At 45.7% G+C, this 24,208-nt stretch overlaps 1 protein-coding gene across 6 annotated transcripts in view; it reads right to left on the bottom strand.

Annotated features, from left to right (window-relative positions):
* Positions 1–12,952, bottom strand: part of CDH17 (cadherin 17) — a 63,058-nt gene extending 50,106 nt beyond the window's left edge. The window contains exons 1-4 of one of the 6 annotated variants that reach the window (XM_072803901.1): positions 12,794–12,942; positions 12,466–12,529; positions 8,680–8,788; positions 2,287–2,357 (exon numbers count right to left, since the gene is read on the bottom strand). In XM_072803901.1, coding sequence (XP_072660002.1) covers positions 2,287–2,334 — 48 coding nt within the window. In that variant the 5' untranslated portion in view covers positions 2,335–2,357; positions 8,680–8,788; positions 12,466–12,529; positions 12,794–12,942. Of the gene's footprint in view, positions 1–2,286; positions 2,358–8,674; positions 8,789–8,882; positions 8,927–12,465; positions 12,530–12,793 lie in introns of those variants that run through there. The other 5 variants (XM_072803903.1, XM_072803905.1, XM_072803900.1 and 2 more) reach the window with 5 other exon arrangements.
* Between the last annotated feature and the right edge of the window lie 11,256 nt (positions 12,953–24,208).

Here is a 24,208-nt window from a genome sequence, read left to right as displayed (position 1 = left end):
CATGGGCGACGGCACCCAGACGACACCCCCGTTAGTCAGTGTATCTCGGTGCCAAGGTTCAAAGTTGGGTTCTCATAACAGGTCAGCAACTCTCGCTTTGGGCCCACTATCATGACTCTGTGGGCTACAAAGATCTCAAATGCACGTGTGTGTCCTGACTCATCCAGCCATACTCCCAGGACTGGGAAGGTTATGGGGGGAGCTTGTGAAAGGAAAAGAGGGTCCAGGGACGCCTGGGTGGCTTAGCCTTTGGGAGCCTGCCTTCGTCCCGGATCGAGCCCTACATTGGGCTCCCTGCATGGAGCCTGCTTCTCCCTCTGCCTGTGTCTCTGCCTCTCTCTCTCTATGTCCCATGAATAAATAAATAAAAATCTTTAAAAAAAAAAAAGAAAAAGAAAAAGAGGGTCCCTGCAGGAGTTGGAGGGATAACACCCTCCGTCTTGCACAAAGAATAAAAGGAAGGGGAGGGAACTGACACTTTTAATGCTTCCTGTGCAACAGCTGTGGGACCAGACCCCCCACACACATGAGTTCTTCTGATCCTCAACAAGATCAGAAAAGTATCTCCAGAGAAGTCCCACGGTAGCGACGTGGATAATGTGGGGTGAAGCCAGCTCAGCTAAGCCACCAAGCCCCAACTCTGAGCCACACTGCTCCTGTGCCTTCCAGCAAGGACACATGCGGCAGCCAGATCGGCCTGCCTGGCGTGGCGCTGTGTGCTGAGGCTACAAAGGTGACTCAAAGGTCCACGTGAGTGTAGACACTGAATATTTAAGACGCTATAGTAAAGGGGTGTCTGGGTGGCAAGTCAGTTAAGTGTCTGACTCTTGACCTCAGCTCAGGTCTTGATCTCAGGGTTGTGAGTTCAAGTCCTGCACTGGGCTCCATGTTGGGTGTGGAGCCTATTTTTTTTTTAAGGTAAAAATAAAATGAAATGCCGTAGGAATAATTATAATAACCAACAACAATAATAATAGCCAATATTTATCCAATGCTTAGACTGTGCCTGTCACTGATCCAAGTCACTTTATCCCTAAAATAAATGCATTATCTCATTCAATTGCCACAACAACCAATAAGGCAAGCCCTCTTATTAGACCCATTTCACAGGGCAGAAAACTGAGGTTCAGAGCTTAAGTAGCCCACCCAAGTTCCTATCACTAGTAAGTGAGAGTGCCAGGTTTGTACCTCGCTCTGACTTCACGTACAACCCTGAGATAATATAGATAGCAAAAGACATTTGACAAGATAAGAAGAGGAGACAAGTCAAGAGGAGACGTTTGACTTGTCCTAGTGACAAGCTTTGAGGCCTCTGGTCTGTGCAGAGGCAACTTGCTCATAAAATTTGACCTGTGGCTTCCTTCCTTCCCCCAGGAGCAAGGCTCTAGTGCGTTTACAAGTGTGGCTCTATTTCATTCCGTAAATATTCTGAACTGTGATGGCTCTCAGGGGACTCAGGAGGTTAGAATTCGATGTCATTTTTGGGTCCCAGAAGCAAAGAAACAAGGTTTTGAGGTGTGAGGACCTAGTGACTTCCTTCCAAGGAGAAAGCCAATGCTTCCCCATAATCTTCCTTCATAATACAACACATTGTTAGGCAAGTATATGAGCCTCACTAATAAAACAAAAGTCGGCCCCCCACTATGTACCCAAGATCGAGGACTGGGCCTCTCCAGATGCCACCCGGCAACATCCTCTAGAAGCCTGTCAGTTGGAGAGGGTTGGCTCACCAAATGCCTAAGACAACTTTGACCAGAAAAGCCCAAATCTTATACTGGGGGGAAAAAAAACTACAGAGCAGAGCAGAGTTGAAAATAGAGAAAATGGCTTTCTTAATATTTCAGTGGTAATTTTTCGTGGTCAAAGTAAAAAGAAAGTCATGATTAAGGGACGTAGACTAATATATACATACACACATAGACTATATATACATATAGACTATATGCACATAGTAATATATGCCTCAGGATACTTTTCTTTCCAGATTCCCCAAGCTATGCATGAAGGCCTAAGCATGAACACACGGAATTGTTTTAACTCGTGCCCACTAAGTGGTATTGGCTTTTAACAGCTGGGGAGAAAGTATCTCCTTGGTTGAAGGGTAGACATCTGACTTATAGCCGTTTCATTGAGAATATCACCTGAGGGCAAACTATGTGTCCTTCGTATACAATTTAATTCTGATAGACTTTTTTTTTTTCAAGTCATGATAATCATTGTTTCCCTGGTATGAGGTAGAAAATGGCAGAAAATAGTCTAGCAAATAAATAAAGAACATCCTCTTACCAAATGAAGTATAAGGAGACACAAGCAATGCAGTTGGGCTTGCATCATTGTGGTTTTCTATATTGAAACTCCTGTAAATAAACCAGAGAATAGAAGTGATCAGTTAGCAGTCTGTTAAGACCATGTCTTTCCAACCAGAAAGGATCATTGGATAATATCCAGCCATAAACCTAGTAGAACGGAATCACTGAAGGACAACTTCTTCTCTGTAGGGAACAGCCCAGTCTTCCAGAAGCTTCAGGGTACCTCATCCACGGCAACATACAAGTCAACATCTCAAAAAGAGGCTCATGGTAATTCCATGTCTTTAACTGCTTCTCTTTATTTTCCTCTTCTCCACTCACGGGTCTTAAATTATAGAAAATAAGTATAGTTTTCACTTGTATTACCTGCATGGGAAAGCTAGGTCTTGGCATATGCCGGGGTCGCTAGATACTAAAATTTCAATGGTTCTGACTCAAAGCTGCAAAGACACGAGATTCCTCAAGCAGAAAGAACCCAAGAATGCTCACAGTCCTTCATTCGGAGACCTCACGAGCCCCCTTTGGTTTTCTAAGCATTGTTGCTAAAGGGGCAGTATGCCTAGGGGAAAAGTGTTGTTCTTACTATCCCAAAAGCAACCAAATAAGAATCCGAAGTCTTTCCTTATTCTCTCCTGTTCAGTATTATTTTTCCTTTCTTTCTTGTGCCTTCACTTTTTTTTTTTTTTTTTTTAGAAATTATGACTTTCACCCTGAGACACATCATGACTAACTGATTTTAAGATGTGATATACAGTTTCCGCGTGGTCTGTAAAGCAGGGTTGTTGCCTGTCACAATGCTGGATTGCTAAAACAATACCAAAAGACTGACGAAATGAAAAATGCATTCATTTCACTAAAAATATTCCAATCACTTCATAATCGCTGGGGATTAAGGGCGATCCTGGTTTGCTGTTTCATCTTTTCCTTTTTTCACATTTTTCTACGTTGAATTCATAGCACTAATAGAATCAGCATGTATGAAAAAAAATGGTTTTTGAAATTCTAACCACTCTAAAGAGGTAGTGCCTGAAATTTCTTAATTTCTTACATTTAGATAGCTTGTATTTGAACTTTAAAAAAGGTAAAAAAGCGCAGGATGAGCTGGGTGTTATGCTATATGTTGACAAACCAAACTCCAATAAAAAAAATATATACAAAAAAAAAAAAAAAAGGTAAAAGCATGGTCCCATTTTAGCCTCACAAATGCCACAAAGGCCCCGCGAGATAAAGATAGAAACGAGCATTTGTTAAGTAACATCTGGGAGGTAGATTTGGGGAGGGGCCTTTACAAACAGTGTAACAGTGACGTAGACGGCAGACTCTGAGTCAGAGAGCCTGGACCGGAAACCCAGCTCTACCTTTTACTAGTTGGGCTGCCATAGGTATATTACGTACTTTCCCTGTGCCTCAGTTTCCTCAAACAGAAAATACACAGCAACTGCTCAATAATAAACACGTGCTCTTAGGAGTTTCTCACCGACATAATGAGTTAGGAAATGTTATTTTATATAGGAGGGTGTGGAGGTTTGAAGTTAAGCCATTTGCCTAATACCTAGTGTGGGAACTGCAGAGATACGGATGTGGGCACAGAGATAGGTAAGGTGCATATATGGTTTCTACTCGCTGAATCAATGAAGCAAGCTTTCTCAAGGTTCTCTAGCTATCTTAAGGAAAAGCTAGAATTAACACCCTTCAGGTCCCTGGGTGGCTCAGGTCATGATCTCAGGGTCCTGGGATGAAGCCCTGCATCGGACTCCCTGCTCAGTGGGGAGTCTGCTTCTCCCTCTCCCTCTGCCTCTGCCCCTCCCCCTCACATTCGCTCTCTCTTCTCAGATAAATAAATAAAATATTTTTTAAAAAACCTTCAAGACAATCAGATTCATAAATTCTGTGAATGTGTAGAAATTAGCTATTGCAACAGAATTAATTTGGTCTTTGTGTTCAAACATCATTTTAGAATTGACTCATTATCTTAAATGCAAACAAGGCATTTTTTCTACTGCCTTAGACCGCTTATGTGGTTTGCAAACGTGGAAATAAATAACCATGCCAGGCTTAGCCTATTGCAACATGAAATATATAAATGAACAAATTATCAAGTCTAACTAGCTTTTTGTTGTTGTTGTTTTTTTTTTAACCTAGCAAAATGCACATGATCAGCTTGTAAGAGCAGTAGAAACATAGACGGTAATGACACATTTGGGGATCGTTCTCCTCAAGCTCCCTGGCATTCAAGAGCTTTCACATACTGATCCCCAATTTACTCTTCCAGCCTTATCTCCCACTCCCTTCCCACACTCGGTGACGCTGGATACCGGGATGGACTCTGTACCCTGAGCCTTCCTGCCTCCATGCACTTGCTGCCCACCCCACCCAGCACAAGGCCGGTTGGCCTAAATGGACGGTCAATATTTGCATCAGGAAATTAGACTGAGAGTGTCCTTCCTCATCTCTGCTTGTCCCCCTTGTCATACCTTACCATCCAGGTCCAGCTTTTTCACTTATTTTAAAAGCACTGAGTTATCACAAGAAGCTTCTCCTCTGTGCCGGATCCTGCGCTAAGAAGTGGGATGACCAAATAAGGGGTACGAAGTCTGCCTTCCTGGAGTGAGAACCAAAACCCCACTTCCTTCATGCATCCTTTCCTGATTTCCAGCCGGAAGTGCCTTCCTCTCGAAGCCCCTCCTGCCTGCATTTTAGTTTATTTACACACCTGTGTTATCGCCTATACTAGGAAACAAAATCTCTCCAGGCAGAGGCCTTATTTTTTTTTTTAATGTGTTTGACCTCTCACAGCTTGTCACGTGATGCCTTGCATATATTACGCCCTCAACCGATGGTTGTTAAATTCGAAAACATTCTAATTGTCTCACAGCGATACCCCATGGATTTGTCCAATCTGTCAGAGCTTCCAGAGAAAACACAAAACGGTAGAGGAAACGGATTTGAGATTTCAAGATCTGTTCTGATGCAAAGTAACACGTTTTTATTGTCCATGAAAAGAGCTGTTTCTCTTTTAAATACACTAACAGATTTCTGCTCAGTAAATAGGTCAGGAACCGGCTGATGCACACCATCTCTCCTGGAACTTTTAGTGCTTTTTGTCTTCCGGAAGGCATATAAGGTAAATGATAGAAGAGCAAAAGAAAATGAAATAAATGCCTTATTTAAGGCCGATGCTCAGGCCGCCACCTGGGATGTTTTAAGGAGTAGGAAAAGTTCAAAGCAGCAAAGCGCTTATCCTTAATTTTGTCGTTTAGTTAGTCCTGTCCCCGTCACAAAGGTTTTCAGGGGGACAGAGGCGTAGTGGCTTTCCGCTGCCCCGCCTAGGGCTCTGAGATTCATTCGCAGACCAGTCTACACCGCGGTGCAGGTGTTGGGAGCACAGACCGGAGTCGCCCGCTGGCTCCTCTGGGTTTGTGCCTACCCACCTGGAAGCAGGGATGATCACAGCACCTGCCTTTGAGATGTAAGGGCTCCAACGAGTTACTATTTCGAATGGTGCTTGTTAAATGAAGCCTCACGGGGCCACGTGCCTTCCTGCCCCCGGCATGAAGCCGCTCAGGAAGCCGCCTTCGCAGCAGCACCCTCGACCGGGCGAAGCCTTCATCACAACGCGGCCGGGCAGGCCGCATGGCTGCCAGGATGATGCCAGAAGGGACGTCAGCCCCGCAGACCGGTCCTGCCCATATGTCCTCTTTGCATGGACGCAACGCTACTAACGAGCATCCCGTCCTCGGTCACGACCCGGCCGCAGGGGAGCGCAGCCTACGACCGAGGCCACCAAGACCCCAGGCCGCACCCACTTGCCAGGTTTCCTCACGGGCACCACTGGGGAAAGGACTGGTGTATGTGTCTAGATAATTCCGTGACATTTTACCTGAACTACCTGCAATGGTTGATCCAACTATCTGCCTGGAACTTTTGCTATTTGTTGGGGTTTCCCTCAAGCACAAAGACTAAATTCAGACAGTTTCCATGGCAACTATCTGAGAGGCCAAGCACATCCTTAGCAACACAGGTCAAAGGGTTTTGGGGGGATGGGGGAGGAATTTCGAAAAGCCACCACCACTTGCTTTAACCATGGACCATTGACTGACAAATCTAGAATGGGGCGGCTGGCCTTGCGGCTGAGGGCTGATGCCTTGATTCAGCACAGCCCACAAAGCAAAATCCTTCCACACCTTGAGTCTGTGTCCAGCCAGAAGAACAACACGAGGGCAGCTAACGCTTACTAAAAACAAATTTGCCGTGCACGTGTCAAAACATCTGTATGCATGACCTTACTGATTTCTCATAAGGACCCTATGAAGCAGTTACTATTAAAACCCACCTCTTAAAGATCAAAAATCAGAGGGTCAGAGAGGTTAAGAGATTTGCCCAAGATCGCACCGTCTGGCTGATTCTACACCTATGCTTTCATTCAGAAACATAACAAGACACTTAGTATCACTTCACCCACTATGCATCTTCCCAAAATTCAAAAAAGCTTTTCTTTTTTTCCTTTCTCCTTTTTTTTTTTTTTTTTTTTGAGAGAGAGAGAGACAAATAATGCAAGTAGGAGAGGGGCAGAAGGAGGGAGAGAATTTTAAGGAGACTCCACATTCAGCGCAGAGCCCAACACAGGGCTCAATCTCATGCCCCTGAGATCATGACCTGAGCAGAAATCAAGAGCCGGGTGTTTAACTGACTGAACCACCCAGGCATTCTTTTTTAAGATTTTATTTATTTATGAGAGAGAGAGAGAGAATGAGCAGTGGGGCAGAGGGAAAGGATAAGCAGACTCCCTGCTGAGGAGGGGAAATTTGGACATAGAGACACACCAGTGGGGAAGACGATGTGGGGCCAGCTGGCCATCTACAAGCAGGAAGGAGGAGCCACAAACAGACCCTCACGGTCCTCGGAAGGAACCAACCTACTGATACCTTGACTTTGGATGCCCAGTCTCCAGAACTATGAGTCAATACATTTCTGTTGCGTAAGCAACACCCGGCCTGTGGTGCTTTGCTACACCAGCCTTGCAAACCAATACACCAAGGAACTCTGGTTTTGACTGAGGAAGGCACTGCCATTCCACGAGAGAGGTGGGCTATGTTCAGTTATTAAACATGCAGTGCCCATGGCATCTCAGGGGCCCACTCGCAGCTTGATTAATTCTCCTGCTGGGTTCCAATTCCTCCCAGAGGCATCTTTAGACACTTGTCATTTCCCCATCTGTCTGAGTAAAAAATTTCTATCTCCAGGTCTCCAAATCTTCAATAACTCAACGCATAAGCATTGATTTTTCTCCCCCTTGCAAAAAAAGCTCAGGGATAGGCAGATCCTATATGGAGTCAGTCATCTCTCATCCATTAAAAAAAGAAGAAGAAGAAGCATTAAGAGCTTTGAATTCAATTAATTTGCCCTGCTCAGAGGTTGAATTATGCATTTCCAAAGAACAAAGAAGGTGCAAGAGGAGAGGACTAGGAAATTTGTTTTCAGATATCATGGGTGATGTGGGCAGGAAAGGATGTGACTAGAATGCATAATACCACCAGGACCAGACAGCACCACACGCCCTGCACGCCATTTATTGCACCTCTGCACTGTACACTGCTAAGAGCGGCGTAAATCATGAAGCAAGGCCAAAAATGAATAAAGATCAGATTAAAAGCCTGCTTGCACCGTTGTTCATCAAGTAATGGTCAAATCAATCATGCCCATCTTTTTGGCCTCCCTCACAAACCTCTGGCACCAATTACATCTCTTAGGGTTTAGAAAAATCACAAGACGATCTGACCGATTTGCCCTCTTTACAAATTAAGGACCCAATTAATGTGGTCGTTAATAAGCTAGAAACAAACACGTAGGCATAAAAGCAGGGCTGCTGCCTCACACTTCAGACTGATTCAGGAGGAAGGAAGGAAGAAAAGGCGGGATGGACGTTCCCCCATCCCAACACACAAATATAAGCACGTTTTTTGCTCACTAAGCTTCGTAATATAGATATGCCAATCTCTCGTATATGAAAACCTGGATTTACACATATACAAAATTGAGGGTGGTTATTTGTTGCATCAATAGGTTCATGGTCAGATAAGTGGGTTCGTGAAAGACACATCCCCTCCCCCCAGGACTTAAAATGGCTTAAATTTATATGATCAATTAAAATACAAATTACTACCATAATTATTCTTATTAAAGAAAAAATGAGCTCTAAGGAATGTTTTGAGACATGTGCTGATGCTTATTCCCGGCTAGCTCTCCTTCCACCCCACACTCCCCAGAAGAGAGTAAGGGGAGGGGAAGCTCCCCTCAGAGCCTTGCACAACGCCCAGCTCTGGATGAAAGGGTAGTCAGGGTCGATCAAAAGGAAGAGAGGCAGCCTCACCGGAGCAGATGGATGTCTAGCCAGGGTGCTTCCCCCACGTCTCAAGCAGGTTGGCAGTAGGACGTCGGTGCTGATATCCCCGGAGTATGCAGGTTTCCAGCTCAAAACCCTAGGAGGCAAGACAAGAATTTGTTTGCTTTCCCTCATATCTGTCAGGACATCATAAGGGCCTTCCTTGGCCTGAAAAGGAGGCTAAGAATCACCATTTCTCATAAAAGATGGCTTCATTATTTTTGACAAAGTGTTTCCTCATGTCTAACAGTTGTTTGTGTATTATAAAGCTTCCGGAGGAGCACTTTGTCAAGAAATTAAAATCACACATCCTGGCCTTAGGAATCCAGTAGGAGGTAGACTAAATTAGATTTAAATTAGATTTTCCCATCAGGTTTAGACATGGAGATTAAAAAAAAAAAAAAAAAAAACAAGACAAAAAAACAAAAATCCCCAAAACACCTGCTGTCACACCAGCGCATTTACAAAGTGCCCGGAAGCACTCATGACAAAATCGTACACTCATACAGTGTGGCAGGTTCACGTTCTGAGCCCTGTAATTAGATTATAATTGACAACTGGGATGGGCAAGAGAGTAAAGGAAAAATGAATTTAATTCTAAATAAAGAATACCATGCCACTGTGATATCTCCCTCATGAGTTAGTTTTGGATAGTTGGGAGGGTTTTTTGTTGTTGTTGTTGTTTTTTGTTTTGTTTTGTTTTGTTTTAGTTAGCTAGCATTTTATGAGCATTTACTAAGTTAAGCACTTTGGACATCTTATTTCATTTAAATAGCACAGCAATCCTGGAAGGTAGGGCCTGTTGTCATCCCACAGGGAAGGAAACTGAGCTCAGAGATGTTGAGGAAGGGATGCCAATCCGACTGCAGAGACCAAGCACAGAGCCCTCCCTCAGGAAGAGACGTTCATCCTTAGTCTAAACATTCTTTATGAGCACAAATCTACCAGTTTGGCTTCTCTTTGTCTCTTTCTCAAGACCACAAGTCTTACTGTTCAAAGATAATTAAAATTTGGTAAGAAATTATTGATTCAGAATATCATGGATGAGAGAATTCAGTATGTCAGGCTTACAAAACCTTCTAAAAGAAACTAAGTTTTCTTTGTGCCTTCGACACGACAACCAGACATAGCTTGGGCTGTTATATATGCTTAAGTGAAAAATAACCTTTTTATATACTTCAACCACTAAGTAAACATGTTTTTATTACATTCGTATTTGTTGTACCTCAGTAAACCCTACTGTTTGTTCTCGCAAGTAACAAATAAGTGGACAGATATTCCTGTAATGAGCTGAGACTTTTCTTTTGTTGAATCAGTGAGGAGACCACAGAATGAGCCCCAATCTAGCGTTGAGACCAGGGGTTTCTGAATGAATGCAATATTATGCCAACAATTAAATCTGCATAGGTCTCTCCATGTAAACTTAAGACCCATTAAAGCACTTAATTGTGGGCCTTCGGAGAAAGGAGGATGATGATTCAGGCTCAGCTTTACTTCTCAGAGTCATCTCTCTTCACCTGGAAGGTAAGTGGGGGCAATTGTCCTTTCCAGAGAGTTCTTTTGACAACAGAACAGGAAGTTGAGTTTCTGCCAGCATGTATTTTGCTTTTTTACCAAAGAACGGAGGAGGGGGCACCTGGGCGTCTCAGTGGTCCCACTCTTGATTTCGGCTCAGGTCATGATCTCGGGGTCCCGGGATTAGTCGGGCTTCACGCTCAGTGGGGAGTCTGCTTGAGGATTCTCAACCTCTCCCTCTGCCCCTCCTCCCCCTTACATGCTCTCTCTCTCTCTCTCTGTCTCTCTAAAGTAAATGAATAAATCTGAAGAAGAAGAAGAAGAAGAAGAAGAAGAAGAAGAAGAAGAAGAAGAAGAAGGAAGAGAAGGAGGAGGAGGAGGAGGAGGAGGAGGAGGAGGAGGAGGAGGAAGGAGGCACAGAAAATGCAACCTTCACCTTGAACAACAATGACTTTTCCTGGGAGTCATCTAGGCAAGTTTCAAAGGACGCCACACCCAGGCTTCGCCAGAAGACTTACACGGTTGACCCTTAAACAACTCTCGAGGGTTAGGGGCACCTAACCTGCATACAATTTCTGGCTCTCCAAAACCTTAATGACTAATAGCTTACAGTTGATGGGAAACCTTACCTGATAACATAACCAGTCATTTAACACATATTTCCTATGTTATACATATTATATATTGTATTCTTACAACAAAGCTGGAGAAAAGAAAATGTTAAGAAAATTATAAGGAGGGGAAAATACATTGATCCAACTGTGTTGCATTTATTGAAAGTATTTGCTTAGAAGACCCGGGCAGTTCAAACCCATGTTGTACAAGGGTCAACTGTATGTGAAACATCAGGGAGCCTTTTAAATGCCTCTTAAGAAAAAAAAAAAAAAAAAGCCGAACTGTTTTATCATTCTCTTACATTGTTGGATTCCATGTCTTTAGCAGAGTCTGTTGCTCTCTTGCACAACGGAAGATGCAATTATTGTAACGTTACTGTTCTTTCTCCCTAGAAAATGAAACAACCTCTCAGTCTGACCTAAGTGACCTATTTGAACTTTCTTCCTCTTTTTTTTTTTTTTTTAAGATTTATCTATTTATTAATGGAGAGGGAGAGAAGGTACGCTCATGAGTGTGTGAGCAGGGGCCGGGGCAGAGGGAGAGAGAAAGGGAGAGAAGCAGACACCCGCTGAGCCTGGAACCAACGCGGGGCTCCATCCGCCTGGCATCCCCGAGATCATGACCTGAGCTGAAATCAAGAGTCGGAAGCTTGACCAGTTGAGCCACCAGGTGCCCCTGACCCTTGAACTTTCTAATGGAGAGGAGAGCTAACGTTCGCTGAACATCTACTGCGTGGCAAGCAATAGACCGAAGACTTTACAAGCGTATCTAATTTACTCTCACAAAGGCTTGGTTAGGCGAGTATTTCCATTTTATAGATGAGAAAATTAAGATTCAGGGAGCTTAAGCAATCTGTTCGGTGCCCGCTGGCTGGTCGATGATGCAACTGGCCTAACCCATCTGCCCAACCCTGAAGACTCATAAACTCTACACCCTGCAATTCGCAATAAACCCTCACTCAGCAAAAGACTCCCTCCGTTTCCTGGTGAGAGCTGAATGTCATCCATTTTCCTTGCCACCTAAACATGTGTCTTCTTTTTCTTTTAAACTACTTTTCACTTGCTAAGTTTTTGAAGAAAAATTAAAACAAGAACATATCAGAGAATGGACAGCCCTTCCAATCTCCTGCTGAGCATCCCCCGTCAACGGAGGGGCCCCTGTCCCCAGATAGTCACCCATGGTACAGAAACAAACCAAGACCGAGGCAGACATGGGACCTCTGAAGACGCAAAAAGCTGTACACGACTTGACGTCTCAAAATGGGCACGGCCAGCAGATGACATCCCCCAACGAGCGGGAGAGAAGCACCCAACACCAACCAACACACCCAGCAAATCTTGCTCTCCCCATCGTGCAGGCAGTTCTGTCTCTCTTTTCAGATTCTATTCTCCAACGCTTTTAAGAAAAGGGTTTCTTTTCTCCTATGCATTTCCCCTCCCCTGCTGTATCCCAGACCGACCTAATGATCCTAAATCGAATCTCATTCTCTGAGAAGCAGATAAAATGCTCACTTGTTGAAGCCCCCATCTGAGAGGTGACGCGTTATAAGACTCTAACTCTGATTTCTAGAATACAGGAGCCCCAGAGCATCTCAGGACGAGGCACTCGCATATTTTAATCACAGGGAACAGGTGTCATACTCACTTAAACACCCCACACCTGCATCTTCCCTTTAACTCCACTGTCAACCTTGATTCAACCGGAGCTGCTTTATTTAAAAAAAAAAAAAAAAAAATTTATAAAATGGGGACGGGTGAAAAGAAACTGAAAAAGAAACTCTGCTCTGTAAGCAAAGCCTGTCCCACCAAGAACAAACTTCCCTTCCCTTCTCAGCCCCGCAGCTCCCGTCACGGGGGAAGTCTGTCCCGCAGCCTCTCAAGTGCTCCCCACCCCCCCCACCCCCCCCACCCCCGCCACCTACTTTGTCAACCTTGAAGAAGCGCACGACACAGTTGAGACAGGTCAACCTTACCTTTCCGTAAGTAAATAACAAAAAGGCTTTCAAAAGTTATCTTCTTCCATTCAGCTGCCGACACTGTTGCTGGGGCTCGAGAATCTCCCCGGAGCACACTCCCCGCGCCCCGCTCCGCTTCCCCAGCCTCTCCCTTCGCCTCCAGTCAAACATTAACCATCCACTGGTTTTATTGTCCCCGGGACCCATCAGATGTCATGAAAGGCCCGTGACGTGCACTCCAGAAAGGCGGTGGCTTTGCACCAGAAGTTCGCTCGCACCCAACCCGTCTCAGGCAGGTGCTGAACTTCTGAATGCAGAGAAGTAAGGAGACGGGAAGGAGTTCAAGTGGACAACCTCGGCGCTGGGGTACTGGCTGGGGCCCCTGGACCTGGATGGGGCTCCTGGACCTGGCTGGGGCCCCTGGACCTGGATGGGGCTCCCAAGACCTGGCTGGGGCCCCTGGACCTGGATGGGTCTCCCAAGACCTGGCTGGGGCCCCTGGACCTGGATGGGGCTCCTGGACCCAGATGGGGCTCCTGGACCTGGCTGGGGCTCCGGGACCTGGCTGGGGCCCCTGGACCTGGATGGGTCTCCCAAGACCTGGCTGGGGCCCCTGGACCTGGATGGGGCTCCTGGACCCAGATGGGGCTCCTGGACCTGGCTGGGGCTCCTGGATCTGGATGGGGCTCCCAAGACCTGGATGGGGCTCTCAGACCTGGATAGGGCTCCAGGAACTGGATGGGACTCCTGGACCTAGATGATGCTCCTGGACTTAGATGGGGCTCCTGGACCCTGATGGGGCTCCTGGACCCGGATGGAGCTCCCAAGACCTGACTGGGGCCCCTGGACCTGGATGGGGCTCCTGGACTCGGATGGGGCTCCTGGACCTGGATGGGGCTCCTGGATCTGGATGGCACTCCTGGACCCGGATGGGGCTCCTGGACTGGCTGGGGCTCCTGGATCTGGATGGGGCTCCTAGACCTGGATGGGGCTCTCAGACCTGGATAGGGCTCCTGGACCCTGATGGGGCTCCTGGACCCGGATGGGGCTCCTGGACCTGGATGGGGCTCCCGGACTCGGATGGGGCTCCTGGACCCGGATGGGGCTCCTGGACCTGGATGGGGTTCCCGGATCTGGATGTGGTTCCTGGACCTCGATGGGGCTCCTGGACCTGGATGGGGCTCCCGGTCCACACCCTGCACACCTGCCGCTCGGCCCAGCATCTGCCAAGAGGGCCCCACTGACCCGGCTTTGGTCATTCCGTCTCACACACGGGGCCGGGGGTGCCACCCGTGATCCATTAGCCACCTGGAGACCCCTAAGGAACGACTCAGAAAGCACAGCCCACGGTGCACCCCGCGGCGCCCGCCCTCAAAGTTCAAGTCCCTGCAGCCCCCACGAAGCGACGGGTGGTCGCCTCCCCCCAAACACAAACACGCCCTTCACGATCCCCAGAGTCCATTTCCAAAGAAGCAAGTCACTCCCTGCCCTCGAAAACAGGCCTCCAGCTAAACCATCAAAGCCAAGAGGCCCAGACGTCCTGAGCCAAGCTGTGTGGGACTGACTCGGGTTCCCCGCTCACATCCTCCGGACATCCACGGGGGCATCCGTGTCACTGGTGTCGAAGCAGGGCCCACTTGGTCCTGTTTCCCTTGAACCTTCTGATATTTATTCCTTTCTGGGCTTGCTGTGCTTTCCGTCTGTCCCCGAGTGTGCGTGTCGCGGTGAGAGGCCAGAGCCAGGCCGCGGCCTTGGTGGCCCCCTCCCACCACCCCCCCCCCCCCCCGGCCCCGGCCTCGGCCTCGGCCGCCCTCCAGGCCCCTGGGAGCCAGGCCACCCGGCCACACGCGGCGGTCTGCCTAGTCCGTGCATCGGCGGGTCTAGGGGAGCTGCTGCCCGTCCCCAGCCGACAGCTGTCTAAGGGGAGGGGGTCAGCGGGGCCAAGCAACCCTCCAAGCCCTAACGCCTCTGCCTTCCCATTAGTCAAATAAAATGCCCTCGTTCTACAAAATCAAATAGCTTCCATGTGCGTTTCATTTCCTGAAGTCAAAGACCAGCTCTCGCCGGCGTTGCTCTAAAAGGATTTTGCTTCTTTAGGAATTTTTAAATAATGTATGTGAAAAGAAATCTATAACGTGGGTTTAAATCTATAACGTGGGTTTTTTTTTTTTTTTTTAGATTTTATTTATTTATCTGAGAGAAAGTGATTGCACACACTCGCACAGGCAGGAGCAGGGGCAGGGGTGGGGCTGGGGTGGGGGTGGAGGGGAGGAGCAAGGGGCACCATGGGGACAGGGGGCTTGAGCCCAGGACCCAGGGATCCTGACCTGAGCTGAAGGCAGGCGCTTATCTAGCTGAGCCACCCAGGCGACCCTTTATAAAGTGTTTACTAAAAGTGACATATATATATATATATATATATATATATGTCACTTTTAGTCATTCCTTTTTAGCAACATTATACAACTATGTTCACGGCATATTAGTTTTCAGTTTGAAAATATGTTTTCTCACCTTATCTTTACCCGTTCACAAAGTAGATTCCATCTGATAGAAAACCAAAGTTTTACCTTTTGCCCAAGTCATACACAGCCTGTGATTACAGAATTAGGGCTCCAGCCCCGGCCTGTCTGATTCAAAGTCCAAACTATTCACCACGCCTCTAGAATCTGCCAAATAACTTTCCTTCTAGCTTCATGTGGGTAATAGAATCCATAGGAAAAGAGGTGTGACACCTTTCCTGATGGAAGGTAGCCAAGTTCCTAGATTGGGTTTCCCTGTACATTTTATGCTACTTCCAGCCTCTAGCTTTCAAGTCAGAGAATCAGATTGATTAAACTCTAAAAAGGCAAAACCACCCATCAGGAAAATCAACAGGTGATTGCATCTTAGTATAAAAATTTTTATATTATAAATTATAATTATAATATAAATTATATATAAATATAATATAAATTATAATATAATTAGCTTTCCCCGTGCTCTCCAGGATGACAGGTTCTGAGAGCTGCATGTTTTATCATTAATAAATCATCTACTTATAATTTTTAAAAGCGTCTGGATTTTATCATTTCATGTGTTCCGTCCTGTGTTTCAGGATGAACACCACTGCGTCTTAGGAATTCGTTCTCATGCAAAAATGAAGCATTGTTAGTTCCATGGTTTAATACTGACTCAGTAATAACGGGAATAAAGGAAATTTAATTGATAAATTACTGATTCCTTTTATCAGAGCAAAGGAGATACGAATGATTTGTATGATGGAAACAAATGAAGAATTGAAAATATTTGGGCAGGGACGCCTGGGTGGCTCAGTGGTTTAGCACCTGCCTTCAGCCCAGGGCCTGATCCTGGAGACCTGGGATCGAGTCCCCCTTTGGGCTCCCTGCATGGAGCCTGCTTCTCCCTCTGCCTGTGTCTCTGGCTCTCTCTGTGTCTCTCATGAAGAAATCAATAAAATCTTTGAAAAAAAAAGAAAGAAAATATTTGGGCAGATACATCTAACTAACAGATTCATAGTGTTTAAAACACCTTAGCACTTCTATCATAATGTCTTCGCCATTCCTCCAACATTAGCCCTAGAAAATGTACAAGTAATGGTGTAACTTATCAACAATGCTAGTTAACCAAGGGTAAAGTTAGGATCGCTCCCCTCCCCCAGATAAAAGCCCCATGAAAACTTGGAATTATTCTTAAAATTCGAAGTATGTTACATTTCTATATTTTTTCTCCTCAAACCTCAAAGTAAATGAAATCTATGAATGCTAAGGTTTTCCATTTTTCACGCAGTGACATTTTAACATCTACTTTGTGTGTTGTGCAGCATGTATTTTGAGAACATTTTATCATGAGTTTATCAACACATGAGCCTCACCGAACAGAAGTGTACAAAAGTTTTCTTAATTACTTACTTGCCATCTGTCTTGCTCTTGTTAACGATGGCACAAACGTTGTCTTCCACGGGCACCCGGTGAACACTGTTTAGAATCAAACTCATTTCAGTTGCTTAATTCAATAATTCCAAATAGTCAGGATTACATGCAGGCTGCGCCAAGGCTCACGGGAACCCAAACAAGTAAGTGATTTTGCAACCCCTCAAACCAATATTTTACACCTTTGTTTCTAATTTATTGAGTGGAACGGGGAGAGATTGATATTCTGTTAGTGAATGTTTTAGGTTGGAGCCAGATTTTTCCCTGGTTACTGTCACCGGCCAGGTAGCAACCCTTTTCTGATAAATTTAAGCCACACAAGCTCTCTTCGATGTAGAGCTCTTACGCTTGGCTCTGGGTTCATTTTTGAGTCCGGGTTTTTGTGTTGTTGCTGTTGACAGTGGCGCCCGGTGGGGGGCAATTTTCCAAAGCAGGATAGTTTAGGGAACTGTTAAAAGACTCCGCTCAAATAAATACGAATTTCCAGAAAGAAACGTTAAGCCACACGTAATGGCTGTTGCAACACTTAGCTCACAGCCACGTATGCTCATCCTCAGCATATTCCAGAGAAGACAATTGGAGGCTAACAAAGGTTGGGGGTTTTCCCCTCGCTGCTTTGATAGATGTGGACCGGGTGTGCAGTTGCTTCTTCCCAGTTACCTTAACTCCATCTGTAGACGGTTGCTCCAGACGACTGCCCAGTAGGCGAGGTCCCTAACCTGGCCCTCATTATCCTTGTTGGAGCCCGTGAATGGAACGCTTGGTAAATATCCCCATCATCGGCCATACAGTGGATAAATGTCTAAACATGGGGAGTTTATTCAAATGGGGCCTCACACCATGAGATCCTAGCTCAGGAGGTCTGGGACGCATCCCAGGAATGACCATTTTTAAAGCACTCGAATTCTGATGCAAGAGATGACACGAATCCTTTTGTGAGAAACACAAGCTTAGGATTCTGAGCTTTATCTACCAGTAAATATTCTTTAGCAGAGCTCATACTTGAGATTAGATTTCCCTCACTATTTAGGGTCCATTTCTGCAGGATCTGTCTCAGACAACAATGCAATGGGTTTGATGTTCACGCAGATTGGATCCAGCAGATCCGAATAAGCACATCTTCCCTCAGAAACTTTTTCTCAGTCTATAGAACTTACTATTTGATCTCAGATTTTCTATAAATTCCAAGAAATTACAATAATCTTGTTGGTTTCCTAAGACCTGTCTCTATCTCTCTTACCAGATTTCACCGACGTGAGTCTTCAATCACATTCAGTTCACTGTTCAGACACGGAGGCCGGCTTCCACCTCCCCTATCTCACTGAAATGCACTCACCAAGGTGGCCAAGAACTCCTTCCTAATAATCAGAGACACTCTCTAATCCACATCTTACCAGATTTCTCCCAACATTTGATACTCTCAACAGTTTTCCCTGAATCACCCTTTCTCTGCAGTTTCCCCACCAGGACTCTCCCCTGGCTTTTCTTCTTTCTTTCAAGCCAGTCCCTTCCAGTCCCACTTGGGTGCTCATCGAATGTCCTCAGGTCAATCCCAGGTTATCCCGCCCTGTTACTCCCTCCAGGGGGTTGGATCTGTTCCCCTTTATATGCCGAAGTCTCAAGTGTCTCTCCCTCTCTGGCCCTTGGCCTGGACCTTCATATCCAACCACCTATTACCACCCATGTACACAACAAACTCAACACTCACTGTATTAATCCCTCCCAAACTGATCCTCCCGGGACACCACTCCTTCGTGTCAACCCTGGCAGTCATCAAGGCTCAGCCAGACTGTGCTGCGCTTGATCCATAATTTCTGTCATAGGTACAAATGGGAGACTGGCAATGGATAGGCCTGGGGCTCACCAAGCTTGTCCGGAGGACTCGGTGTCTAGGATACTGGGGGCTCAGTAAATATCAGTGTCCATTCTCTGCTTATAGGTCTCTCATTAAACACCAAAATGTTGGGGCTGCCTCGAACAATTTTGTCCTTGTAATGAAACAACTGGATATCCACATGCAAAAGAGTGAAGTTGGACCCCTACCTCACACAAGTCAGAAAGATTAACCCAGAATGGATCAAAGAACTAAATGTAAGAGCTAAAATTGTAAAAGTCTTAGAAGGAAACAGTGGTAAACCCTCATGACATTGGATTTGTCGATGGTTTCTCAGATATGACATCAAACACACAAACAATAGAAAAAAACAAATTGGGCTGATTCAAAAGTAAGAACTCTTGATTCAAAGAACAGTATTAAAGTGAAAAGAACTCACAGAATAGGAGAAAATATAGCAAATCTCTTACTTAAGAAGGGAATGGTATCTAAAATACACTTTAAAAAATCCTATAATAAAAACCCAATAAAAAATGAACAAGGGGGGCAGCCCAGTTGGCTCAGCAGTTTAGCACCTGCCTTCAGCCCAGGGCGTGATCCTAGAGTCCCAAGATCGAGTCCCGCATCGGGCTCCCTGCATGGAGCCTGCTTCTCCCTCCGCCTGTGTCTCTGCCTCTCTCTCTCTGTCTCTGTCTCTCATGAAAAGATTTATTTATTTATTTAAATAAAATCTTTTTAAAAAAAGGACAAAGGAGTTGAACAGACTATTTTTTAAAAGAAGGTATCAAATAGCCAGCATGCACATGAACTGAGGCTCAACATCATTACGCATAAGCAAAATGGAAATCAAAACCACAATGAGATCCTAGTTCATACCCATGTGGATAGCTGTAATGAGGAAGGCAGAGGACACTAAGTGTGGGAAAGGCTATGGAGAACTCAGAATCTTCATACACTCCCAGGGGGGATGTAAAATGGTGCGGCAACCTTGGAAAACAATAACTAGTGTTTCCTCAAAAACTTTTTTTTTTAAGATTTTATTTATTTTTTTATGAGAGACACAGAGAGAGAGAGAGACAGAGACACAGGCAGAGGGAGAAGCAGGCTCCACGCAGGGATCCCGACGTGCGACTTGATCCCGGGACCCAGGATCAGCCCTGGGCCAAAGGTGGTGCTCAACCACTGAGACACCCAGGGATCCCCTGTTTCCTCAAAAATTTAAACATAAAGTTGGCATATTCACTCCAAGGTTACATCCAAGAGGGATGAAAGCATATGCCCACACAGCATCTGCTACACCAGTGTTCACAGCACCATTTCTCAGAATAGTCAAAAGCCAGAACAACCCAAATGTCTGTCAACTGATGACTCTTAAATGACATATGGCACATCCAAATAATAGGATATCATCACCCACAAAAAGGAATGGAGTAGTGACATGGGCCATGATGTGGATCAACACTGCAAACATTGTTCTGGGTAAAAGAAGCCAAACCTATGAGGCCACATACTATAGGAATCTATTCATAAGAAATGTCCAGAATAGGCAAATTCATAGAGGTAGAGGGTACATTAATGGTTGCACTGTTGCTCGGGGCCAGGAGGCAGGGCGTGAGGTTGGAGGGTTATAACTAAAGGGTTTGGGGTTTCCTTATTGGTGATAAAAATGTTCTAAAGTTCTTTGCAACGATGGCTTCACAACTCTGTGAATATACTAAAAACTACTGAATTCTATGCTTTAAATGGTGAATTTTATGGCATATGAATTTTATCTCAGTACACACATTACCCAAAGAAGGAGGTATTCTCCGCAACCCATCCCACCGTGATCCGGAGATTCAGAGGCTAACCATTACCTCACTTCAATCCAATCCCTTCAAAGCAGATCCTTTGTGTTCTATTATCTCCGATACTTTGGGATTTTTTTGGGGGGGGGGGAGATTTTTTTAAATCATTTTATTTTCTTTTAAATAGATCTGTTTTACTTATTATTTTATCTCCTCTTTTACATAAAGTCTTACTTTCCAAAATGTGAATAAGGGACGCCTGGGGGGCTCAGTGGGTGACCATCTGCCTTCAGCTCAGGGCATGACCCCAGGGTCCTGGGTTCAAGTTCCGCATCAGGAAACCTGCTTCTCCCTCCGCCTGTATCTCTGTGTCTCTTATGGATAAATAACATCTCTAAAAAAAATAAAATGTGAATAAAAGCATTTCACTACTTGAAGATTATCTCAGCCCTGAGCAGAGCGGAAAGAGGCCCACCACAGCTGTACCTCCCCGAGGTCACCGCCCGGGGCAAAAGAAAACCAGTAACGGTGAACAACCCAGGACTGGACACAGAGTCAGCCGAACCCCTCCATTCTTTTTTACTTCCTGAACGACATTGCTGAACATAAGAAAGGAATTGGGGGGGGGGGCACCTGGGTGGCTCAGTCGGTGAAGCAGCCGACTCTGGATTTCAGCTCAGGCCATGATCTCAGGGTCCTGGGGTCACGCCCCACACCAGGCCCCGGCTCCGTGGGGAGTCTGCTTCTCCCTCTCCCTCTGCACCTGCCCCCCCCACCCCTGACTCTCTTTGTCTGTCTCTCAAATAAATAAAAAAGTCTTTAAAAAGAAGTTGACAATAATAAACTTGTAGTGCAGGGGTTGTTCTCAGACCTGGCTGCATAGAACCGTGGGGAATCTGGTTGGTTGGCCTTGGGTGAAACCTGCCAGCAATGGTTTCTAGAGTTCTCCGTGGGGCCAGGGCACAGCCGAGGTGGAGCTCCACGGTCTCAGGTCTGCCACTTGCGGGATCTTCCTTTCCTAATTGTTCTCTCTCTCTCTCTCTCTCTCTCTCTCTCTCTCTATATATATATAATATATATATATATATATATATATTATCTCATGTAATCTTCACAACAACCCTGAGGTGGCTATTGTTATTATTTTACAAATAAAAAAATGGAGGAACAGAGAAAATAAAAATAGACTCTCCACAGTTTGAATCCAGATAAGAATAGAAAAAAATATATATATATATGCATATGCATCTGTCCAAGCACTAACAGCTGCCCTGGGCCTACGGTGCAGCCCGCAGGCTCTACTCACCCACAAGGTACAGCAGTCAGACGGGGCGGCTCACGGTCACCCAGCACCTGATCAGCTCACAGGTCCACAGCCAGAATAGCACCCCTTGCACCCCAACACAGCTCCCACCAGCCGGCTCCGCCACACGACCCTTCCCGAGGGTGGCTTCGGAGGGAATCCTGTCCCAGCCCAGCAACCCTGCCCAGGGGTCAGAGCGCTGCCCCCCAAACCCTCTGCCCTCGGATGGCCTCTCTGGTTCCTCCTGGCCCCCCTTGTCAGGGAGCAACGGGGAGCCACAGCATCACCCCGCAGGCTGGGACTCAGTCGCTCCCTCTCGGGCTGCTCTGGGGGAAGGGTCACCGTCTCCCAGAGCTAAACAGGAAGTGGTTAGCTTTGCTGCAGCTCGGCCCACGAGCCAGGCCTACTGGCCAATACTGCTCAAGGACTTCCGTGTAATGCCAGGCACACCTTGCCCCCAGCAATACCTGAGCTCTCCCTGACTCGGTGGGCTTCCTGAAATATACCCTCCCTTCCATAACTGAACATTCCCTCCATCACTGGGCTGTCGTGCGGCTCCCACCACGACCATGCTGACCTGTGGTCCTTGGTTCTGGAATTTAACATTAGTCTGCAGGGACCTCGGACTTCAAAAATTAATTTCCTTCTATCTTTAGAATATAAAGCTCTTTGATCCTTTGCTTTAATTTTTTTTTTTTTTTTTTTTTTTTTTTTGGTCATGAAACAAAGGAATGTGGGGAGAATTAGCAGGGAGTCTGTCCTGGGGTCACAGTGCCGGCACATTTCCCAAGCCTGACACAGGCAGTGAGAAGGTACTTCTCCCCATCTGATCCAGCTCCATGATAAATTAGGGCATTATTCTTTAAAGCAGAGTGTTTAAGTCCATCTGGAGATTGGCAAGTTGGGATCTGAATCCCAATTCCAATGCTATTCTTTGACTTCTATAGGTATCACCAGCATGAATTTGGAAATCTTACAAGAGACCCTTGAGACCACACCCCCTACTCCATGCTCATCCCTGCAAAGGCCCAGTCAAGGGAGGGTGGGGGGAAATGCTAAAGTGCATGAGAGGTCTTTGCAGAGAGCTCTGAACTCTGTCTAAAAATGGTACCATGATATTTAAGCATATACTGAAAGTGGAAAGGGGAGATTCCCAATATTTTCCATTACTTACTTTTCTGAAAAGGCTTTCAACTCTACTCCACCTGCCTTAAGCATCTGCTCCTCCCAACCACACTGAGACCAGAAACCAAGAACAAACAGCCTCATCTGTCACAAACCTAAGTAACTAGGAGCCTAGCCACCTTATCTCACAGTATTACAGAAGCTGCTAGACAACTAAAATTAAAACCTGGTGTCTTTACCACATCAAACCAAATACAAAGGAAGCCACAGAAAGTTAGGTTCAAAGCCTCATGTAAGTTTCTGTTTTAAAAGCTAAACTACAAAAAAAGCACCTCCCTAACCTACAGCAAACATCATAGAGAAAGCTTGAGATGTATCGTTAGACATCATAGTGGATACAATTTGGACATAGCATCTCTCACGAAATGATTTCTGGAAGTATGGCGAGGACTTTGGCTTCTATTGGTAGCTGACTAATAGTTGCCCCGACTCTAGGGCCCTGCAGCAATGTCTTCATCTTCATGGAGCCTTCAATTCTCCCCATCAGGAGCTTTGCACAATTTTCAAGCGTAACCCATCTGATTAGTCCGAAAGTTATTTTGCCACATGAAGTGTTCATCTACTGGATTTAAGGATGAGTCCTGGTTCTTGTTCAACTATTTACTCTGAGAAACAAAGTTAATTTTAGTTAGCTCTATTTAGTGAATTACCTATTCTGTGCCAGGCACTGGGCAAAGTGCTGGGCCTATGTTATCTCTCGAATGTGTGCAAGTCTGAAAAATAGACCACACTCTCCAATCCCCATGTACAGATGAGGAAATGGAAGCTCAGAGACGTCAAATATCTTGCTCAAGGGCACACAGCTGATAGATGACCAAGCTAGGATTTGAACTCAGACATGATAACTCTGGATCTTTGCCACTGCGTACACTGCTCCTGATTTATAGGGATGGCCTAGCTACAGCTTCTACTCGGACATCACGACCACTCTCTTTCTCTTAACACCTGGCCTTGCAATGGTTTTACTGCCACTAACCAGAAGAGGCCTCAGTATACAACCACCTCTGTTTTATAACCATCTAAAAAGCAGCTCTGGGGAATTACGCCAAAACCAGAATTGTTGCTTTTGGCCAACTCTCTAATGTTTAAGTAGGTGATGTTAAGCCAGTCCTATTTATTCATATGCTCCTATATTCTGTCCAAGACATACTGATATAAGTTCATCCAGAGCTTTCTGTCCAACTTCAGAGCTCTCCATCTTGGAAGACTCCTGGGCTCAGTAAGATCCTCCTGAGGTGGTAGCTACTGGTGGTTGCTTCCTTTCACGTTTTCCAAGCTTAAGTCATGTCTGCCATGCTGTGCAGAGAAGAATTCTAGGGTCACAAGGTAAAGTTTCTCTTATAGACACCTTTCAACCAGTAGATGAAGTGAGAAGGGTAGATTTCGAATGCG

The sequence above is a fragment of the Canis lupus genome, chromosome 28 (assembly GCF_048164855.1).
Source record: "Canis lupus baileyi chromosome 28, mCanLup2.hap1, whole genome shotgun sequence".
NCBI classification, from domain to species: Eukaryota; Metazoa; Chordata; class Mammalia; order Carnivora; family Canidae; genus Canis; species Canis lupus.
The sequence above is the reverse complement of the archived record's forward strand: the minus strand, read 5'-3'. Positions and strand labels throughout refer to the sequence as shown.